Source organism: Telmatherina bonti (assembly GCF_933228915.1).
Source record: "Telmatherina bonti genome assembly, chromosome: 19".
NCBI classification, from domain to species: domain Eukaryota; kingdom Metazoa; phylum Chordata; class Actinopteri; order Atheriniformes; family Telmatherinidae; genus Telmatherina; species Telmatherina bonti.
The window spans coordinates 22,088,714-22,111,965 of record NC_136617.1 but is presented as its reverse complement, the minus strand read 5'-3'; the positions used below and the strand labels follow the sequence as shown (position 1 = coordinate 22,111,965).

General features: G+C 37.7%; 1 protein-coding gene across 1 annotated transcript in view; it reads right to left on the bottom strand.

Annotated features, from left to right (window-relative positions):
- The window catches only part of gabbr2 (gamma-aminobutyric acid (GABA) B receptor, 2), a gene marked incomplete at both ends in the record, with an annotated part of 193,450 nt that overhangs the window by 92,260 nt on the left and 77,938 nt on the right, over window positions 1–23,252 (bottom strand). Inside the window, one exon of the mRNA XM_079259213.1 lies at window positions 7,526–7,696. Coding sequence (XP_079115339.1) covers window positions 7,526–7,696 — 171 coding nt within the window. The remainder of the gene's footprint in view (window positions 1–7,525; window positions 7,697–23,252) is intronic.

Below are 23,252 nucleotides of genomic sequence, written 5' to 3'. Positions count from 1 at the left end.
TGCCTTCAGATGAAGCTGGGAGAAAACCAGACTAAGGCAGAAACCATGACAATCTTCCAATCATCCTTGACATTGGAATATATAAAACTGCTTGAATTTATAACCTCAGCCTTTATATTGTCATGCAGTTTACAAGTATGCCGGTGTGATGGGACCTTGCTGGATTGCTTACTGTATTGAAGACTAACATGGAAATTACCCTGCAAATGCTATAATGCCAGACTAGTGCATATCCAAACTACAACTACAAATAGCAGCTCAAATTGGTTTTTCTCTCATGACCTTAAACTTGATGTAGAATAACATAAAGTTGTCATTCTGGAGAAGGGTTTAAACAACATTATTTACAATGGAAAACTGTGAAATCCATACACACACTCAGCCTATTATAGAGCAAAGATTTTGTGAAAGGGAGGGCAAGAGAGAGAGAAACTGCGACAGAACGGGTGCTGAGCCAGTAACTTCTGCTGCATTTATCAGTGATCATAGTATAATTAAACACTTTAGCGCAGAGGGATCCAGGCAGAGGACAGAGTCCTAATCCTGCTCTCAGTCAGGTCTGTCATCCGACTTTCTGATGATTGCTGCTTTGTTCCTGGGTGAGCCATGTTTGTCTGGCACTTTCAATAATGTTGATTGCTGTGTGTGTGTTGTGTGATTATGTGCATTGTGTGAATAGCCATCATAATACTTGCAAATTCCTACCGTACTCTTTATTTGTTCTAATCTCTAACTGCAATCTACAACAAATGTGCAATAAATGGGACATTATTCTTCATCCATAAACAAGGTACATGTGTGTAGAAGTGTGTTCCAGTTGTACCTAAAAATAGGTGTGACAAACTGACTTTGGCTTGCAGGTTATATTTCTAGGGGACACCAAAGCGTAGGTGTTTGTGAGTGGCGGGCAAGCAACGGACTGAATCCTTAACAAGCGTTATGTAACAGTAACCATATGAGCGGTCTCACAATGACACACAGACGTGATTTAAATAGGTTTGACCTGACAACACTGTTTGTATCAGGCTCATGCAGGTTTAAGTTCTTGAACAAAGAAGAAGAAAACATATCTAGTACAACACCGTGGCTTTGTAGTACAGGAGTCTGAGTGCTGGACTGGCCAACCTGGAGTCCAGACTTTTCATTCTCGCAAAATCATTTGACAGATCGGTTAAACATTAACAAGAAATAGCAAAGAAAGCCATGACTGTTGAGCAGCTAGGACTCTTTATCAGATAAAAATGAGACAATTTCCCTTTCTTAAAAGTCCAGCATCTTGTCTCCTCAGTTCTCTTTAAAGACTGTTTCTGTTAAACGAAGTGATTGCACACAGTGGTGAAGATCATCTAATTATGTACTGTTTAACACAGTTATATTAATCTGTAAGAGGTCAAGAAAACACTGAGCTTTAATGTAATCTGCAATATATGTATGCAGCAATAGAATATACCTCTCTTGTTACATTTTTCTACTTAAAAAAACAAAAGATCAAACTTAGATTTAATAGTTTCCATTCCCCAAACTGTTTGCAACATGCTGCAAGGATTTTCAAAATGAACTAAAAACCAGAATTTTCTGAACTTGACAGAGGATTGGATGAATCATGAGGTGTGGAAGCAATGCTTGCATATTTGTAAATCAGGATTACAGGCCAATCTCACGGCAGGTTGATTGAATCGGGCTGTCTGTCTTCCTCCCATCCTAAGCCCCTCAGTGCTTTCAGGAAGGGAGCGATAAAGGGATTTGGTCTCTCTGCGATTTGCTGTGAGACTTCTTATACACACCCCCATCTCAACATCCCAGCCCTTAGCTGCCGAGTAGATTGTTTTAAACCAGGGCCTGGAGGCAAGAGCTCCCAATATGTTTCTCAAATATATGCTTTCAATACCTCTGACATACCTCTTTCTAATAAAAGAGGTATGTCTAATAAAAGAGGTAGAAGATGGTGCCATATTGCAGATATAATTGTGTAAATAGTTTATGTCACTATCCAAAAGCATGACTAATATTTGTCTCTCTGTAGCTTACATTTCAGTTGAACATGATTTTTAAATCCTCAATACCTTGAGCTAAATGTTTGGATCAATTCTAGTGTTACATCTGTTTTTCCTATGAATAAGAAGATGATAGCTGCTGATAATAATGGAGCAGATTTTGTATGCTAATGCAAATGTTTCTGTCAAGGTTAAAATACAACTTATGACAACTTCAAAAATATGTTTTTAAATAATTTTCAACCCCAATGACAAAGGAGAAAAGTGCTGGGTCAACACAGATGAAGGTGGTCCTCATTTATAACAGAACTTCTCGACATGCTTGTAATATAAACTGGGATCTATATTTTGCTGTTTTATTACGACGGGAACTTGCAGGATGCCGTAAAAGTCCAAAGAAACTAAAGCTGCTTTCAGAGTTGATCCTGGACACATCTTTAGTATGAGCAATTTTCAGTTTATAGCTCACCACAATCTTTGATTTTAAGGATTAATTTACACTTTCTCAGAAGGCATAAAATCCAACATGTTTGTAGTTCAGAGCATCTGTACTGAAGTGGAGTCTGGCTGTTATGTGCAGGTAAAGGAACCTGGTATATATATTCAATTCATATTGTTTACAGGCTAATGGTTGTATTTAAAGAGTCCAACAGAGCAGAATTTAGGCTCTAAATGTTCCCTTTATACCAATGCCAAATTCTGTTCCATGTGGTTATAAATGCACAAGACCTTAATGATACATTTATACATTTCTGAATACATTAAAATTGTTACAGAAAAGGCCATGTCGTAAATCGTTCATGTGGTCACAGAAATCAATTGCTAAATCTAATTTACCATTCATTAGCAAGAAATCAATTTTTTTTTATATAAAGGCTAACAAGCATTTTGTATTTCTCCGCTGGATGACTTTTTCTGTAATCATCTCCTGTTAACATGACTTTTGGGGTTGGAAAATTTCCTCTTCATATTCTCTTTTTGCATTCTACTAAAATAAGATCTGGCATCAGGATCACTCCAAACAACTTTGGCTGTAGATGTACGGTTGGTGTTGGAAGGTATAATGGCGTTAAAGGTCAAGTGTTTCTGCTGATGACCGGAATGCAGTGATTTACAATTCACTGTATTCTGTTTGCCCTGCGATGGACTGGCGAGCTGTCCAGGGTGTACCCTGCCTTTCACCCAAAGACTGCTAGGATAGGCTCCAGCTTCCCCACGACCCTTAATCGGACTAAGCAATTAGGATAATGAATAAATGAATGACTGTATTCTGTTTTTAATTACGTTTTACACAATGGTCCCACGCCCCACTACAACCCATTAAACTGTAAAATCCATGTTGAAACACAAAAGCTAAGTTGATATTTGTTGGGAAACATTTGAATTTACGTAAAGAATATCCAACCTGGACGGTGGACAGTCAATAAATGTTTCACTTAGAAATCCTTAGAGATCAAGTATGGCACAAACATCTTTTTTTTTTGTTTGATTGTTTGTTTTGGTCATGCATTTTGTTTCAGTCTTTCTAAAGGTCACATTTGTCTTGGACCGGGTCAGTCCATCATGTGCATTCTTAAGGTTACCGTGGCTACATGTGGGGCTTTTATGTGAAATGTGAGTGTAAGATGAACCAAGGTCGAAATGGTTGTGAAAATACCAGAAGACAGATGTCAAGGCTGCATTGAACTGTATCTAGGAGACAGTTGACCCCTGTTTAGTGAAGCCATGACAGTTTAATAAGGACCTCACTCCATCTGTCTTTTCTGCCCAGGTACACGACTGCCAACAAAAATGTGCCTGTTATCCTGAAGATGCACCTTGACTGAAGTTTAACTACAATTTCACCTAAGGCCTGTACTACAAAGCATACAGTACTACATCCTCGAGATATCTCTCTTTTACCTGGGCTGACTTACCCAGACATCCTGACAAGCGTACTACGAGGGCTGTTATAAACTCTGTAATTCAATGCATGGTTTTCCAATTTTGATCATTAGATAATTATTTTTTAAAAAATATGAAAACTTAAAAGCCATCATTCAGGCCAAGAGCAACACTGTTGCTACAGCAACAGCAAGAAGTGATGCTGGCAGAAGTGTTCTGACTTTGTCAATCAGTAAATTTCTGAGATTATAAAACATGAATTCAACTGGCAATAAAACAGAGAGCACTCTCATCATTCAATTTCACTTTATTACTACACAGACCCACATGTGGGTGCATTTTGTGTGGGAATATTAATTCCTTACCACGATGACAGTTAGTCACAATGATACTTAGATAGTTGTGTCTTCCACAAACTCATGGTTCTGCAGTTTTGCCATGTGTGACCATCATTCTTTGCCTTATTGTTTCAGATGCAACTCTAATGAAGTGAAACCAACTTAGGAACAAACAGAAAAAAACAAGTACGAAAACATACTTGAAAACAATCAGCGACAAGGCTTTATTTCTCCATCAAAAGGTTGCATCTAGTACAACAAACGCTTTCCCTCCAAAGCACTCTTCTCAAGATCTGTGCACTTATGTTGACAGACCGAGTAGCTATTTCCCAAGAGAAGTGGCTGGTCAGGAGGCGGTGCTTTTATACTCGTTGGTCTCTTATCCAGAACATAACCTGCTCTGATGCCGGTTAGCCGTTCAGCATATGTTACCATGGTGATTTGTCCCGGTAAGAAGTGAACCAGCATTGTAGTGTGGAAGAGAGGGCTAATTCCAAAGTAGCCACAAAGTCCCCAAAATATCTGTGCAAACACCACATTGGGCTGTATCCCACCCATACATACCTCACTGCATATGGAATAATAATGTTGTTGTGTCAATTGCTCATTCAGTTTCTCTTTCTTCAAGCCCCTACCATTACCTGGACGTGGATGACTGGAGGTCTACACAGATATGTTTAGAAGCTGGAAACATTTTGAGGCACTTCACTCTCATGGTTATTTGTTACGAGGTCACGAAGCAGTCATGGATAAAAATAATGTCGCCTGTAGCTTTACAATGAAAAGCAGACTGTAGTGTCCAACACTCGTATGAACTGCAATATTAGGATCTTGAATGTGTTTTTTATCAAGTTGATACATGATTAAGAATGCTGCTAATAATTCTATCTCATTTTAATGCAGTTTGCTTTTGCTTTTTGTCTTGTTTTGTTTTTTCCAAAAGTTTTTGCTCATTGGCTCTGAAAACACAGAGGAACCACATGCCGAGGCACCGCTTGCCAATAGTCAAAAGCTTGGGTCTCTGAGCCAGAAAGGTTGTTCAAGGGCCGACTGGAACAGATCTCTCTGAAGGGGCCAACCCCACTTCCTCTCCAACTGATACACAAACATGATCCGGTTTATCAAAATAAAGTCAAGAAAGAACAAAGAAAAAAAAAAGAGATCATGATAGTGGTAAGCAGTGCAAATGATATAAAAGCTAAATTAGCTCAGAAATGCTTAGACTGACCTTTTCCAGAGTTCCTTGTATCACCAGGCAGAAAATAATAATAAAAAAAAGATTATTTGGACGATACATATCTTTAGTTTTTAAATTAGCTGCGTCCAGTTAAGATAAACTATCAAGTTAGAGAACTTATAGGCAACAAATCTGGATAATGTACCACTAAAGTTGCATAAATGGAAATGATGGTGGATTTTGTAAATATTGATATTGCCTCCCAATTTAGAGGAGCTGAAATTCTAATCCTACTTTTTTTCCTGCGTTATGGTGGCTGGAAATGCATCAGATATTTACCTTTTTCATATATTTCCCCTTCTGTGTTTAAAAGCTTCACACAGCACTGAAATTCATTCTGCTAACTCATTAACTTTTAATTAGTGAATCATGAGATTTCTATCCTTCTATATCATAAAAATTAGATTTTGTTGCAATATAGCAGATTTATAAGAACCATTCTAATTGTTTAAAGAGAATTAAATGCTAAAAGCTTTTTTTTTGTTTCTTTATTTGTGTGTGTGTGTGTGTGTGTGTGTGTGTTAAATTACCAAAAGCTACTGCATTTAGCTAAAATTATGGTACTTTAAAGGAAAAGTATATTTTGCATGTAGCAATGGAAACAAGAGGACAAGGAGGACCCACCATGGAAGGAAAAACCCAACAAGTCCTTCCGATAACTAGATGGGCTTGGACTACGTATGTGATGGAAATTTGATTTTTAATTGTCACTCTGTTATCTTATCTTTATGCACTCATTATATCTGCTTGAGGAATGCAATGTCTGGCTCTGCTGTCTGGATTCTGTCCTAAAGGGGTAACAATGGCCTGACTTGCAGTGGTAGCACCACTGAGGATGGCCCACTGGGACCAACACCTGGCTTCTGTTATGTTGATAGCATATCGTATAAAAAGCAGTATGCCTTTTGACTGGTGCAACACTCCCTAGACTGCTGAGCCCTTAAAACTGACTGTAACCTTTTTATCAGAATCAAAGACTTGTCCCCTGAAACGTTTACTTCATTTGTCATTGTGCTTCCATTAAAGAAAAATTCTCCAACAAAGGGCAGCACAGAGGTGCTAATCACGGCAGCAGTCAATGAGCAATGAGCACCAGCTGTGGAGACCTATCTACCACACCAGGAAGGGTCCCACGTTCAGGCCATGCAAAGAGGCCCCCTAAAACGATCCAGCACCTAAGAATACATGGAAAAACATGACCAAGCAGCCAGCAAAGCCTAAAGAAACAAGTATTGAATATGGACTGAAGATTCATAGGTTACAATAGGAAACATTTCCCAAGTTGGTGCAGAAAGAGAGAGCTGATATTCTAAAATCCTTTCTAGTACTGGCTGTCAAAATAGTAACCAACCACACATTGTGATGATGATGTAGCAGCAGAGGAAAGCTGATGTTATCGATGTACCCATGCTGAATGATAACAATACCAGGAAAAGGGAACATGAGAAAAATATCAAGAGCTCAAGGAGGAACTGGAGAAACTTGCATGTTTGGTTGAGCTGCCAGGTGTGTTCCAGTCACAGATGTCGGACCTACATACAGACAGACATATGGGACTCTGTAGCCGGTGGTCCTATTTCTCATGAATCTGGGACCTACATCCTCCAGTAAAACAACATTCTCCCCTCCAGAGCCAGAATCATTACAGAGTACTTTGGGTATCTGGGTTGAGAATTTGGGAACGGAGGAGGTAGAATGGGCTGCCATTAGTCCAGACCTCAACCCCAGTGGACACTTGGGATCAGCTCAGGCTTACTTTACCTGCTATAGTTGATACAACAACCACACTGGATGCCCTTCAACAAGTCCTTGTTGAAGAAAAGGATACTATCCATCAACAAAATATGACAAGACAGTTGATTAGGATGAGTTGGTCAGGCTGTTGTAGCCATGCTTGGATCTTCTACATGGTACTGAATCTGACACAGTAAAATGAATGAGGTGTAAAAATGGCCAAGTAGTCCTGTTTTCCCTACATGTGTTGGTAATGCGGGAGAATCCAAGTGAAAACAAAAGTGCATATATTTACACTGCATAAAGAATGAACTGTGGAATAAACATGAAAAACTAACCTCAGAAAACCTCTGAACGTCCTGTGTGAGCGTCCCCACACGAGTCCAGTTATAGTAGTTGAGAAACTTCACCACTGCTGGGTTCACAGCGTTGTCAGATGGGACAGTACGGAAGAAATTGGGGTACTTTTTCTTGTCTGCCAGAACCGGGGTTGTTGCTGCAAATGACAGCTGCAATGAAAGAAAATGAAGAAATACAGTTAGTCATAACTCTTTCTCTTCAGGTGGATAAGAAATGTCTGGATGAACCTAGATGCAGTCGTTCAACAGAACTCAGGTCTACATTTGCAGTTTGTGACTTCATCCGTTCAGGGATCATACCACAGCGGCGACACAGACATGCATAGACATCCATTCATAGTCAAAGGGTGCAAGCAAATCACCTTTTTCATTTTTTACTTCAAATGTCAGCAAAGCATCACATTCAGAGTGTAAATAGATCTGTAAATATTCAGAGGAACAGAAGATCTATGCATGTATGACCTTTCGAGCGGCTTAAATGCTGATAGTGTGAGAGAATCTGGGTGTTTGTACAGTATAGGTATATCTTGATCCCAGTTCCAGTGTGTTTAAATGTTATGGCGATGAGAAAAGCAGCTTAGCTATTTGATTCATCCCTTAGAAAGTAAGTTAAAAGGATTTATGCTCTTCAAATGTAAACATTTTGATTCAGATTCCTGAGATCCACACACACACACACCTATCCATAAAATCTGCTGAATCAAACACAGTAATTGTGTTTTTATAGACACATATTATTCAGTTCAGCTGCTGCAGCCTAAGCATATTTGGAGCACATCTTCTGTAAATCAATTCATTACAACAATAAAAACAAATAATCTGTAGAAAACTCGGCACATTCTTACTACGAGTATTTTGAACAAACTAATGACTTGAAAATCTAAGGCAGTATTGGGAAATAAATCTTAATTGAATGCTTATTAGAAAGCTCTGCAAATGTTTTTCTGATTCACAGCAGACACTATATAATATATAAATCCTTCACTTTGTGCTAAACATACAATTTATCAGCATCAGTCACAACCACCCACATTTAAACACATTTTATCTTTATAAGGTCAAGATTACAATGTACAAGTCAGTGCAATGCATCAGCATTTGCTTAATGTAACTTTTCACATTTAGTCTGAGTGAATGGCTTACTGGTAGGATCATACTTTTCTATTTCCAGAAGCATATGATTACAGTCTTTATTTTATGCACTCATGCAGAGTAAAGACACTATCAAGAATAATGAAAGGGGTTTTTGTAAAAATGCATAGCTTTCATAGCCGAATTTGAAAAGTACCCAGTATTTTGATGCTAACAGCAGAGCTGGGATAATAAGGCACCATGTCCTATTTTCACTCTCCTATCTGTGTTCATTTAATGAGCGATATGAATCAGTTCAGGGTTAATTACATACTTTGTAAAGATTAAGAAGAACTCGTGATTCATGATAGCGATCAACACAAGGATATTGTAATTCTGACTGAAACCAAGAGGTACACTACAAGATTTGCTTAAAGTGCACTGACACCTTGTGGAGTTCAAGCACATCCTCACTTTAGGTATGAAGGTAATCTTTTCATCAAACCTTCGTCTTCTTCTGGACATCAGCGCTCTTTATTATTCACAGTATGGTTGCTGTAAGTGCAGACTTATTTCAACCTTATTTTCTATGAAAGTGGTGCCATTGTGGTTAAAAACAGAACCTGCCTGAATGACTATTTAAAAGACAGATTTACTGGAAACAGATGTATGGAAGGATAAAATTACAAATTGCAAGCCTATGTTACCGTGCATCCTTGTTAATGTCAACTGTGAGAAGCCCAATGATTTCTGGAGATCCCAATTCGACAAAACTTCACCCATTTGGTGATTCAAAATTCAGCCTCCCAAAATCACTACTCTCTACACAGATCGCTAAGGAGTTTTTTTAACACTTGTCAATGTAACCAGTTTTTACAGCAACACATGGATAACAGCCATCAGTTACACAGACAGAAAGGTATTATCACGCCACCACTGTTACATAAAAAATCACCCACTAGTCTTTGAGGGCTTCGAGGGGCTTTTCCACCATAGACTTAATCTGCATTTATTTAAATCCTATGTTGCACATCTGCACTCAAGATGCCTGGATGGTTTCCTCATGAGCACAACGGTGATTCTCAGACCAATCTGATGACACAAAACCTCTAACAACTAAATGGAGGGAGATTGTTTATGTCCACCTGAGATAAGCTCATGTGTTTTGTTTTGCTCCTAAGAGCTCCAGCTGTTGAAAAGCAGAAAAATCCTTGTTTAACCTTTATTTGGAATGTTTTTCATTCTGCTAATATACCTTATTGCCTGCTTACATGTGGTGATTCCTCTTGCCTCTGCCAACATGTGGAACAGATTATGGAAGACAAAGGGCAAGACTGGAAACTCAGTTGAACAAAACAAAACAAAAAAAAAAAACTCTCATAGGGGAAGTTTTTTTTAGTCATTCAAAGGGGCAAAGGCTACTATAACATTGGCCTGCTCACTAGCAGATGTCCTATCTTGCTTTCTTTACTCCGATGCAATTTAAACTATGCTTGGTTAGGCACTTTTAATGCTGCGGTATTTCAGCTGTAAAAGTTAGTTTCAAAATCTCCCAGTACCAATTCACACACTCTGCAACAATGAGTGAGTGGTCTTAATAAAACATACAGGGCAAGATTTCCTGAAATAAGGAAAAAGCATGAGACTTTCGACAAGTGAGAAAAATCTTTAAACTTTCAAGTCCTTTATTAAATTATTGAATTTCCCTTTGTGGATTAATAAAGTATTTTTCATTTTATTAAGTAAAAACATCCTCAAAACAAGTAATGCTTCTTTTCACTTCTTTCTCACTGTGGATGAAAAGATCTTTAAACAAGCCAGAATAAACAAGAATTTCACATTTGTCCTTATTTCAGGAGCTCACAGCAAGGACAGATCATTTCACGATAACAGTCTAAATCTAAAGCTTTTAATCATATTAAGATAACACATTTTTGCAGTGTTCAAACCACAGTGTAAGGAGTGGGCTTAATTTTACAAGGCTTCATGCAGCAAAGGTATTAGAACTTCTCGTGCCTCTCAAAGCCTGTACACAAAAAGCTGAGCTCCTGTGTTACTTGCAGAAAAGCCACAACTTTCTAGTGTTCACTGTTTTCTTTAGCTAACTTGTAAAACTTCTCATTTGGCTTCTCATTTTATAAGTTACTGTCACTTCATGCTAAAACTTAATGTTCTTATTATATTTTATGTAAAATATAAAGTTAGAGCTTAAATGATGGATTTTGGAAATAACCTGTTATTTGGATTAAAAATTTAAAATTGATCAAAGTTTCCTTGTTTCAGCCTTTGCAATAAGAACACAAATGGACTAAAAGTCATTTTTATAATCTTTCTAGTTTTATAAGTAGAATCTGACCATGCAGTGCTCCCTCAGATTTAACTCAGATATAAACATATAATATACAGACATAAAATAAAGTCTCTGAGTCATGACATGAGGCAATTCCAAGAGCTTTTCCATCTCTTAAATGTCAGAGACAAATGTAGGACAGTGACAAAATATGTCGGGCTGAGCAGTGAACCCAGTTTTTAAGGGCTTAAGTTTACAAAGATCAATTTTAAGAACAGACTAGTCCTCATCCAACTCTGAGCAACTTTTTCTTTCTTGAAATTCCATAAGTTGTCTCACAATTTCAAGCATTTCAGTGCAAGTAGTTCCTTATGTAAAAGGGTTTAAAAGATAAATCACTTTAACGTCACATTTACACATGCAGTCTACATACACACAACAATTACTAAAGGGCACGTGCAGCACACACAAGCCCAAAACACACCGCATTAGCCAAATCTCTCTTCCAGATCTCACACAGACTGTAGCAGCCCACCTTGCCAGTAGTAATTAAAAATGTGGCGATGTGCTCCAGGCAGCTTCTCCCTCTCATCTCACTACAAGGTCACAGAGGCCCTTAGTAATACCACAGAGGATCTATCTGACCCTTCCAAGCTGCAGCGTTTTTCCAAAGACTTGAGGTGATCATTGATATTTCTGATCTCCAATTCCATCTTAGTGGTGATTTATTTAGACATGCTGTACGCACAGCAGCCCATCACCAGCTATTTGAAGTGAATACAAATGATTTGTTGTTTCTCTATTTGGACCTATTCCAGATACAATCAACCCAGTTTTATGTTCATGCATAGATGAAGAGCTGAGCATTAGAATGTAAAGTAAAAGGCACAGTGAGATAAGATGTACACTGCTGATTCTCTGTGCAGCTGAATTGAAACATTTTTTGTATCTGATTTGGTGAGACATTACTGAATAAAACAATTGCATTTTAAATTTTTTTTTTTTAAATTTGGTGTTCAGCTGTAAGGGCTTTTTTTATATTTGTAAACTGTTACTAGGGGTATCTTTGAATAACACTTTTCGATTCCAAATAGCCAGCCTCCCAACATGTGCTTCATTTTAAGCTTTAAGCTGTTGTTCAGCATTCTGGTTGATTCAATACACAAACAGCAAACTTACTCAGTATATTAGAGTGCGTAGTCTTTAATGTTTCAATTTTGTTTTTCAGTTTTCAAGTTAACGATAAGCTTCTTGCTTCGTGCTCTGTATTTACAGCCCTTACCTAATGTCAAGAAACATTTGGTTTTACAACAGAATTGTCACATGAAAACATATTTCCAAGGCATTTTACTTTCTCTTGGCAAATAAGCAGGTTATTACTCTGCTACTTTGCAGTAAAAATGATGTTATTATTTCTGATGCTGAAACCAAATTTCATGTCCACAAAGTCAGTGGTTGTATAGACATAATAATTATGATCACCACTGTCAACCTCACTGGGACCATTGAGGAAAATTCCGAAGCCTTTTAAAAGATCCAGCTGTTTGTCCATTTCATAACTTTTTGTATTTCGAACCACAGGAATTGTTTATGAGCTGGTCTGCATCACAATAGCCTTAAAAATGGTGCTGCTTTAAAGCGACACAATTACAAAAGCACTTACAAGCAATGTAAACCCCAAACATCTTTCTGTTGTTTGGTGCACCCTCCTGATCTTGCATGAGATTCCTTATCTCAGATTTACTGTATAATTAGCAGATTTATAGGACTTTCTTACACAAGCAGGAAGACTAAGGAAGATACACGAGTGCACCTTATCCTGCTGACAGATCTTCTAGCATTGATTGGTCCTAGCAGGACTTCCTTGCAATGGGATCTGTTGGTACCACCTGTGTGGTTGGCCTTTGAATAATGAAGCAGCTATCACAGAGAAGTGAGATAAAATAAAATAAATGGTAGGTAAATATCAGCTCGTCTTACAGAGGTCTTTACAGGTCAGTGGCATCAATGGCTAATCTTAAATGAAAACACACAAACTTGAACAGAAGCTGTGTGAATGCCTCACACATTGAATAAAAATGGTAATTACATGACCAAGTTTAATCCGTCACCTAAGAATTATTTTTAAACAGTCTTGGATTCTTTGATCAAACATTTATGCACAGAATACTGCTCTAAGACACCAAAGATTATTTAGTCCGAGCTTCAAAAATGACTGGAATTTGGTGTCACACTGTCGTAATAAAATCCAGCTCCCAAAGAAACCTAATTAGGAGTGCATAAAGTAGCACACACATTTCTCTGCTAACAGAAAATCTGACCTCTAAAGAGATTGTATCCCTTTCTTTGCAGGAGTCTTTTTAACCAAATATTATACCTACATTATTTAGTGGACGAAAAGCAGTCAAGTAGAACTTTTCTTGATCTGACAGATTGCACAAGCATGCTGGCAGATGGCCGCCCTCCCTGAGCCGGGTTCGGCTGGAGGTTTTGCCTTCCTGTTAAAAGGGAGTTTTCCTTTCCACTGTCGCCTCGTGGATGCACAGGATGGGGGGATTGGACTGAAGTCAAAATTCAACCCAATCTGTTGGTTTGTCTCTTAGCTAGGCTATTTATCATGAATTGGCTTTAAAGGATGTCACTAAAGTGCCCTGAGATGAAGTCATGAAGTGGCCCTTTACAATTAAAATTGAATTTAATTGACTTGAATTAAATCTGTGGTTATCTCAAACAAACAGCACACAGATGGGCAGTTTGCATATTAACACACCACTATAAGTTCACATACCGGCCAGTTGTTTGCTAACGTGTTAACATATATTTTGTTCATTGAAACCCTGAGTCACTAATGTTCATCCATCCATGTACTTTATTCACCTCTTAGTTCAATTCAGGGTTGTGTAAGCTGGAGCCTATCCCAGTAATCATTGGTAAGGAAGCAGAGTACATCCTGGACAAGTCACCAGCCCATCAAAGGACACTCACACCTAGGGACAATTTAGAGCAACCTAACATGCATGTCTTTAGATGCCTGAGTATCAGTTCAAACCTCCTTCCAGCCAAGGCTTGAACCAGTGACCTTCTTGCTGTGAGGTCATGGTGCTAACCACTATACCACCATGCAGCTCCATTAATGTTCAGTCTACTGAACTTAAAGTTTGCAGAGAAAGATTTTAAACACTACACCAACAATGGAGACAACTGGTGAAAATATTCAGTGTGTGACTGAAATTTTAAATGACAATTAGCTGCATATTTGAATGCCAACAAACGAAGAAGTGTTTTCTAGGAATCTCCCTAATAACAGTTCCCTAATCATCAGAGGACACAATAACCAGTACTCTCAGCCATGTCATTCTTTTGTGAGTTTTTTTTTTTTTTTTTTTTTTTTATCGGATGTGTATTATCATACGAGATAGAAACTCTGAAGCAACTTGAATAAGTTATACAATTATAAAGGAAGGATTTAATAGTCATAAGAGATTCTTCAAAAGCCTACCCATTCCTGCTATTCCACAACACAACAGACTCAAAGCCTATCCATTCTGTCAGAGCCCAGGACCCCATGCAGAGAAAAAGCTAGGTAATAGTAGCGCTGTTCATCAGGAAGCATGGAGGTGGTCCTGGGGTGTATTTAATATTCAAGAGAGGCATTTGGCGCACCATGGGAACACACAGCTGGAGAGGCAACACTAAGGGAGAAGCTTTAAACCCCACACAGACCACATCCAGAACTCATTAGCACCAGGATGGAGGTGGGAGTAAGAGATGAATGTTGCTGAAAAATTTCCTGCAAATTGAGAGGTAAAAAAAAGAAAAACTTAAAAGATATATAAACATATGGTCCACAATCAGGCTAAAAAGAAGCAAAAACCACAGGAAGGATCATGTACCAGCCATTAAGCACTTCCTCTTTATTGGATTATTGATCTGAAAGAGCAATACTCGCCATGTACTCAAATGTGGTATTTATTCACATTCATGTATCATCCCAAAGCAACACATCGCTGGTGAAAATGGTAATCTATTTTTCATGTGTGCAAATAAAGGTGAAAATTTGAAAATGATGGCCAACATACAAGTATGTATGTTGGCAAGTTTCAGTCTATTGCTCAAATCAACAAAGTTGCAGGTGTGTTTTTTTATTTATTTATTTATTTTTTCATGTAATTTGTTTTTAATGATGATGATAAATAAAGAAGCTATGCACATCCACATCATTATTCTGCATACAGGAATAATTAACCTGTGTGATCAACAAAGTCTTATAATCAGCCCTAAAGCATAGAGGAAGCCAGTACAATGATGCTAAAATGACTGTCATCTATGTTCCATCTTTTGGCGTGAAATCTACCAATGTAAACACTTTGTTGAAAAAAAGATTAGACCATATAATGTCCACAAACTCTGACAACAAACGATCCACATGCCATGGATTCAACTTTGATCAATAAACTCTAAAATTTGTCAAAATATAGTGATTGTAAAGCTTATTTCTTAAGTGCTGACAATGTTTCAAAAGGTGATGGTCCTCGGAAATAACCACTTGCCTCAGCTCTGCAGTATGTTATTTTTGTTTATAGGTTTTCCAGAAAAAACGAGAAAAAAACAGGCCGGCACTGTCATTTTAGCCTCTGACACACTCTGCCAACAACACACTGCACATAAACACATCCTTTTCCCAATAACTAGCTTCTAGACAGGCAAGTGATGTGACGGTGTGACCTCCTCTCTAGCAGTTTATGGCTTACTGCAACCTCTGTTCTACCATGTCAGTCATGTTACAGCTAATGCCAAAATGTGCTGTCCACACCAGCCCACCCATCCTGGCTGACTGATGCTGTGTTTATCCTTCCTGGTCCTGCCGGAAACCCACTCACACCATTCAGGTCAATGATCAGGTACAGCGGCTTTGTCTCTCTCTTCATTGCTACATCATGTAGACATTTGTTAATCTGTATCTTAATGAGAATTTGAGATTGCTCCATAAGATTTTATCAAAGTCTGTGCTCTGTAAAAATTCATTTTTTCCTTTGCCATTTTCATGCCTTGAAAAAAGGAATTCAATTATGCATGCTCTGCCAATCATTTACTACTGCGTGGGGCATTTATTTACCTTTTCAGGGAGGTGCTTCAACAATTATGCACAGCCACCTCGCCCAAGCACAAAGTGATTCCTCTTCTAATGTCCTCCAGTTCAAATTGTTCTGAATTTTCCAAAACCGTGTGTCAAAGATAAGTGTTTAAAAGCAGAATACACAGAGAAAATAAGCCAAGGGCTGAGAACAAGACAAAACAAATTATCCAGGGCTGATTAGCCTATACAAGTAATTATTTATTTAATTTTACCCAAATGGATTTAAACTTTTTTCAGTCAAATTTTTCAGTGAAATTTTTCACTGAATCTTTGGAAGGGTTAAAACTCTGGCAAATCACTTCCTCAATGACTGGCGCTCATCTCACTCAATACATCTAAGAAACATTTGAGTTCAGGTTAAGGTGTCAAGTCAAGTTGTCAAGTTTGCATAAAGCTGGCTAAAGTTAGGAAACTTGTGGACTTTAAAGTCACGGATGATCACAACGCTTGACTTCCTGACACAATTAAATGTGCAAGTAAATATGCTGAACTTGACATGTTTAACAAATGTCCTTAAATAAAAGGGAACAACAAATGTATGACAAAAAAATGTTAGTGTAATCTACCTTAACATTCCTGATTTTAAGAGATATTAAGTCGTTAAATAAAGCTATAAATCAAACGTGACAGAAACATGAATGCAGGAAGTCAATCTGTTCAATTCTGTGCCTCATCAATGAATAAATCATAAGCGAGTATTTGTTGTAAAAGGTGGTATACGCTTGTCATTTTAGGTATGGCAGTTTCATGAGGTATTAATCAATATCAGGTGTCACTTGTCACCTTTCTGTCTCTGGGAATGAGAAGCAGGAAAGATCGGACATCCACCTTACATCACCTCTGCCATGAGAAGATCTTAGAAGACTACCATTTTTCATCTGTCAACAGACTGACCTTGAACAATGGAGGTGAGTGGCAGTGAAGCATTGCTATCACAAACAGGAAAGAGGAGAACATTCTCTTATCGGTCCTGTTGTTGTGTGTATGGCGGGTATTGAGAGAAGGGGATGTTCTGCTGATTTAAACAACTGTTTAGGAAGTTAGTTTGTTAATACAAGAACATGAGCACGATGTCATCATACATTTAGCGGCCAATGACCAGCTGTATGCTATTTATCTTTAGAATACACAAGAAATATGACCGTATTTCAACTTATATTGAATCATTTCATCACATTTGACAGATCTGTATTTTTAAAACCAGGTTTGTTTGTTTTGTTTTTTTATTGTATTGGATGGTTTTATAGAATTTCTGCACAGGAGCCAAACCCAAGATGAAGAAAACTCAGAATACCCAGAGGCAGAGGTGTATAATCCATGTGCCATCAAGTAAAAGTTCCACCATGTTTCAGGATCTACCTGTGCATTTATAACAAGTGTTTTCATTAACAAGCTCCTCTACCTTACAGTGGAGCTAAGCTAATTAAATTCCGCTGGTTTAGTGACTGGTTGGAACAGAGGCCAGACAGGACTTTTACTTCATGGCACCTGGATTATACACCTCTGCCCAGAGGGAGGTGAAAAGAGGGGGATTTAAGGGATGGCATTATGCCCCACAGCTCCGCAACCTATTCTATTTATAATCTGAGATTTGATACCATAACCTGAAATCTCACTGTGCTTCCTGCTGCTGCCACTTGGCTGTCTATGAATGATTAATGGGCAAATGCTGAACTGTACACCATTTATTGTTCTTTTCTCTTCCCCTTCCCTCCATCTAATGCGTATCAACTGACTCCTTCAGGAGAACACACCGCACACCACAGGCTTTCTCTGTTTGCAATGAAAGTAAACTTAAACTCTGGTTGCGACAGATTCGTTTCCTTGTCATTAAGAATTGCAACTGTGGTCAGATTCAAAGGCAAAAAGAAAAAAAAAAAAAGATTAAATATTGATTGATTGAAGCAATTACTTGAGTTTTTCTGTAATCTTGCTTTTATGTGTTAAAGTGGTTGTGGCTTCTATGCTGTAATTAGGATGAAGTGAGCTTTGAATCAAAACCTTGGAAATGCTGAAATATTTTGATTAGAGTTACCTAAATATGATAAGAACACCTGCAATGGAGTGGCGAGCTGTCCAGTACCCTGCCTTTCGCCCAAAGCCAGCTGGGATAGGCTCCAGCTTCCCGCCACCATGAATTGAATAAAGCGGTTTAGACAATGAATGAATGAATGAATGAATGATAAGAACACAATCATACATACATACATGCATGCATACATACATTTTCTTAACCGTTTTGTCTAATTAAGGGTTATGGGAAGCTGGAGCCTGTCCCAGCATCACAAACTGCAGAGATGATTTTTCTGCTAACGCAAGCCCTCATTGGCATTACTACAAATGTTGTAGAAGTTTGGTCTACAATATTCTACAAAATTCCAGTCATTTTGAAAAAAATTTTGAAGCATCTCAGAATTAAGCACTATACAAATTTCCTTTGCAGGTTTGTGTGAAACAATTCGAGACCCGTAGCTTTTACTTTTTCATTCACATTCTTACTTAGCTGCTTAGCCACAACATATTAGGCCACAAAAACAATGAGAATTGCTATCAAATTTAAGAGTCAAAGCAGTCATGGCTGCTGACCAAACAGCACTGAGCTTGGTTTATTTTATCATTTCGATGATTATACAAATGTGTGCGTGAACCAGATCATGCCTAACTGCAGTAGCTGTTGTTTCTCAACATGGATAGCAGAACTGTAAGTTTCTTGGTCTGGTGTGGTGATCATTAATTACTTTGTTGTGGTTCTTAGAAGAACTTTAAAATTTTGAGATATCTGCATTTGAAAGGCTAAAAAGTTGTGATGCTTGACATTGTTACTGTATTTGACTATATTAAACTACTTTCTCATTATTATAAAACTCCAATGTTTGCCAGTTATATTATATACCTCTAGACAAGGTGCTCCAAGAATGATTCATTTTAATGCTCCTAATCTTTAGTCATTAAGATGTTGATTAGATTTTGAGAAGGAGATGATTGAAATCATGAAAATGACTGAATGTTTGGTGGTTTAGAGCATGTCTGAGAATTTATTTAAGAAAAATACGATAAATTATTCATGTATATGGATTAAATAACATGTACATTTTAAAAAAAAGATATGAGAAAACATTTATATTAAAGAAAAAACAGAAAAGTTTGTTTAAAAATTCACATGCTGAAACAACAAAAAAAAAATCAAAGAAAAAAATGTGCAAAAAATGTGTGTGTGTGTGTGTGTGTGTGTGTGTGTGTGTGTGTGTGTGTGTGTGTGTGTGTGTGTGTGTGTGTGTGTGTGTGTGTGTGTACTTCCAAACATAAATGTGTAACTTTTAAAATTCCTTTTTTGTAGACATCTTACTCTTCACTGTGGTAAAGTACTGATATTTTTCAAATTAAGGAAGTACAATTTAGATAAAGGAAATGATATCTCAGACAGATGTATAATGAGACACTTGGTTTTAATAATGGTTTCTCCTTCTGACATCTAAAGGTAGATCTCAGTAAATGTAAAAGTTCTACCTACATCCTTCTCTGCCATAAAAAGTCCATTAAAATCAACATGAGACTGCTGTAAGTCTCATGTCCAACTCATTGATTTATCTCTCATATGCTTCCCCTTAATTTTCATTCACACCTTTTTACTGGTATCGTTTGATCCCAGAAGAATTGGTACAAAATTGGTACAAAAACGTTCACTGCAAGTGTGCACATATGCACAAACACACATAGAGATTATTCATAGACATTGATGCCCCTAACATCATGTTTTATCTTCAAGCATGACAAACTGCAAGAAATCATATAAAGCATAAAATCTGTGGCACCTTCTCCCCCTTAAAATAAACATGTGTTATTACCGATGCTCAGTAAAATATCCAAACATTTGACAGAACATCCAATAAATTGCTCTGTGTAACATCTAGGCTCTGTATGAGCATTGCAGGGAAAACCTACACACGGGCAATTTATGTTGTGAGTGGGCAAACATTTCACTGGAGGCAGCCAGCATTTGCAAATTACTATCTTTTAAGTTGGCAGGCATCTTTTTTTTTCTTGTCCTTCCTCTCATTTAACAAGAAAATACATTTAAAGTCCATTCTTACATGACTCTATTGGTCCCATTTTCTCTGATAATATTTAGATATGAATCTTCTCCTTGATTTTCAATTAAATTGTTAATGAAGGCAACAATAAATAAAGCATGAGAAGAAAGCTCAGATGCTGCATGTAGGAGAAAGAAGGAGAGGAAGTAAACACAGCCAAAGCCAAAGAATGATGTGGGAAACACCCAGATGCTTTCATGTTCCTTCAGTCTCTTTTTTCCCAACCCCCCTCAAAGGACACCAAGATGTTGTTTTTATGCAAAGCAGAGTAAGAATGAGACAGAGATAGGCTGAATGTTAATTCCTCATCATTATTTTATTTTATTTTTTTTAAATCAGCAGATTCAAAGGAAACTAATGCTTTTATTAAGCAGTCATATGACATCTATGCTGCACGGTGGCGCAGTGGTTAGCACTGTGGCCTCACAGCAAGAAGGTCACTGGTCGATCCTTGGCTGGGGAGGGGTTTGGTCAGTGGCCTTTCTGTGTGGAGTTTGCATATTCTCCCTGTGTATGCATGGGTTCTCTCCGGGTACTCCGGCTTCCTCCCACCATCCAAAGACATGCATGTTAGGTTCATTGGTTACTCTAAATTGCCCATTAGAATGAGTGTGAGCGTGAGTGGGTGTTTGTCTCTGTGTGGACCTGCGATGGACTGGCGAGCTGTCCAGAGTGTACCCTGCCTGTCGCCCAAAGCCAGCTGGGATAGGCTCCAGCTTCCCCGCGACTCTGAATTGGATTAAGCAGTTTAGAAAATGAATGAATGAATGACATCTATCACATGGTGCAGTTCTTGTGAGTTTGGATTCCACCATGCTGGTGGGTGGACCTGACTTTTTGATGTTCAAGACTTGGTTTTAGGGTTAGGACTACAATTAAGGGAAAATGATGAAGATGCTTTGATGTATAAGAAAAAAGTAAATGCACTGATGCATTGTCAATGGAGAGACTCTTATAATTAAATCACAGATCTGTGTATATGTTTTTGTTATGAGTGTTCATTTAATTTAATCTTTCTGTATTTCTGTTCAAGCATGCAAGGTTAAGTCTCAAAAAACAAGGAAAAAATAAATAAAAAATAAGGTTTGCTTTAGCCACTGACAAGCAGTTGAAAGGAAGTGCACAGGCTTATTTTTTAATGCATGTCGAACTACCGAGCTAAATACAATATCCCAGTTACAAGTCCTTAAATCTACATTTATTCAGAGGTAGAGCTCACAAAGCTCTACCTCTGGTAACAGGACATGTGTCTGGTAACAGGCTGACGTGTCGAGTCAGAGGATATTTTCACTCTCATTAAAGAAAAGGACACACATTGGTTTTCTGTTACGACCAAAGCTACATGTAGCCACAATTTGCACCTTGGCTGACAAGCAATAAAATAAAACAAAAAATTAAAATAAATATTTTTAAAATAACTGCATGCTAAAACTACCATTAAAAGGTGTATTGTTGGTTGTAAATAACCTGTAAAATATTATATTTCTGTTCAAAACTACTTCCCTGGTGCTTGCCTCACATATAAGAGATGAGCCACTCACTGAAAATCTAGATTGCACACAGCTTTACCTTAAAACCACACCTGAGACCTGTGTGCCACAGCTGCTGTGTATGTTCTAAACTGGTAAGACAGATGCTAAATGAATATCAGGATGTTAAGCACATGCCATGTGGTTGCTGGGAACGCAGCTTTTACAGTAGTAATGAGGTGAATCAGACCTATGTATAGTATGTTGTGACCTAGAAAGCAAAAAAACAATGAGTTAAGAATTTCGTGTCACACATATTTGCTCAATTAGTTTACTTCAAAAAATGTTTCACAATCAGTGTTTTTTTCCAATCTGTTTGTCACTTGGCTCTGATATCTGGGACAGCAGGTTTTACATGCTTCATAGTGCACAGGTTCTTTAGGTTCCAGAGTTGTTCACTTACAGCCTACTGTTGCTGCTTACCATTTGTGAAACAAAACAGTCTACCAAGCCTCTGTGTTGCTCAAACAATGAAGACTGTCATGACGACTGTTTAATAATCACGGCATTCCGATTCCTCCCAGGATAAATGTTTTAAAACCCAAATGAAGTTAAAAATGTCATTTTTAATTCTTTTCATTTATCTGTTTCTTAAAACCTGAAAGTTTTTTTTCTAGCCAAAAGACACTTCATTTACAACTGTAAAATTTGAATTATACATCATTTCAATATCATTAATGTATTTGGCTTAGTCACGTTTCTATTAAAGTGAACTAATGAAACAGTGAACTAAATGAAACATACTCTTCGGCACTCGACTGTTGATCATTCACCTCTGAAGTGTATTGTAGGAGAAATGAGGCCGCAAAGGATACACCTCCTGTAGCTTCCGCTACATGCCGAATGAGTGCAGGTTTGTCAGGTGGGTTTAGAGATGCCTTCCAAATGGGACAATTCTTGGTGCACTGCTGTGATGGATGGATGGATGGATGGATGGATGTGTATGTTTGAATACAAAGCACATAGACCTTAAACTGAGACACAGCTACAGTATATGCCAGTGTGTCTGAACACGACTTCCTTTGTGGATCAATCAAAGAGATTCTAAACTAAAGGTAACAAAACAGTAAATCAAATAAAACTTTTGCGGAGTTTAGTTACTTGCTGAAAGAAGCTTGAAGTGGGTCCACAGAAATCCTTAACCTTTTAACTTTCCCGCTAACAAAAAGGCCAGAGAAAAATGCTTCTATGTGTTTTTCCATTTGTTTTGGACAAGAATAAACAGAATAAATGTTCTTTCTTCTTTTTTTAAGCAAATAGCCAGGATATTAAAAAAAAAAAAGTTAATAATGATGCAACAACAGTGAAATGGTTGAAATTTGAAACAGTAGTTGGTTTTCACACCACAACCAGTTGGTAGAGAAGGTTCAATCAGGTTTATTTCTGTAATTTAAAAAAAAAAAACTTTCATCAAAGTCACAGCAAATTTACTTCCACTAAACTTTAAGGGGTTAAGAAAGTTTCCATAAAGCTAATAATGTTAGTCAAGTCATTTAGCCCACTGTTGCAACCTTTGTTTTATACAAAAGAAGAAAGAAAAGACGAAGAAAGAAAAAAAAGCTTCCAGCTCAATTCAGTAGATTTTCAG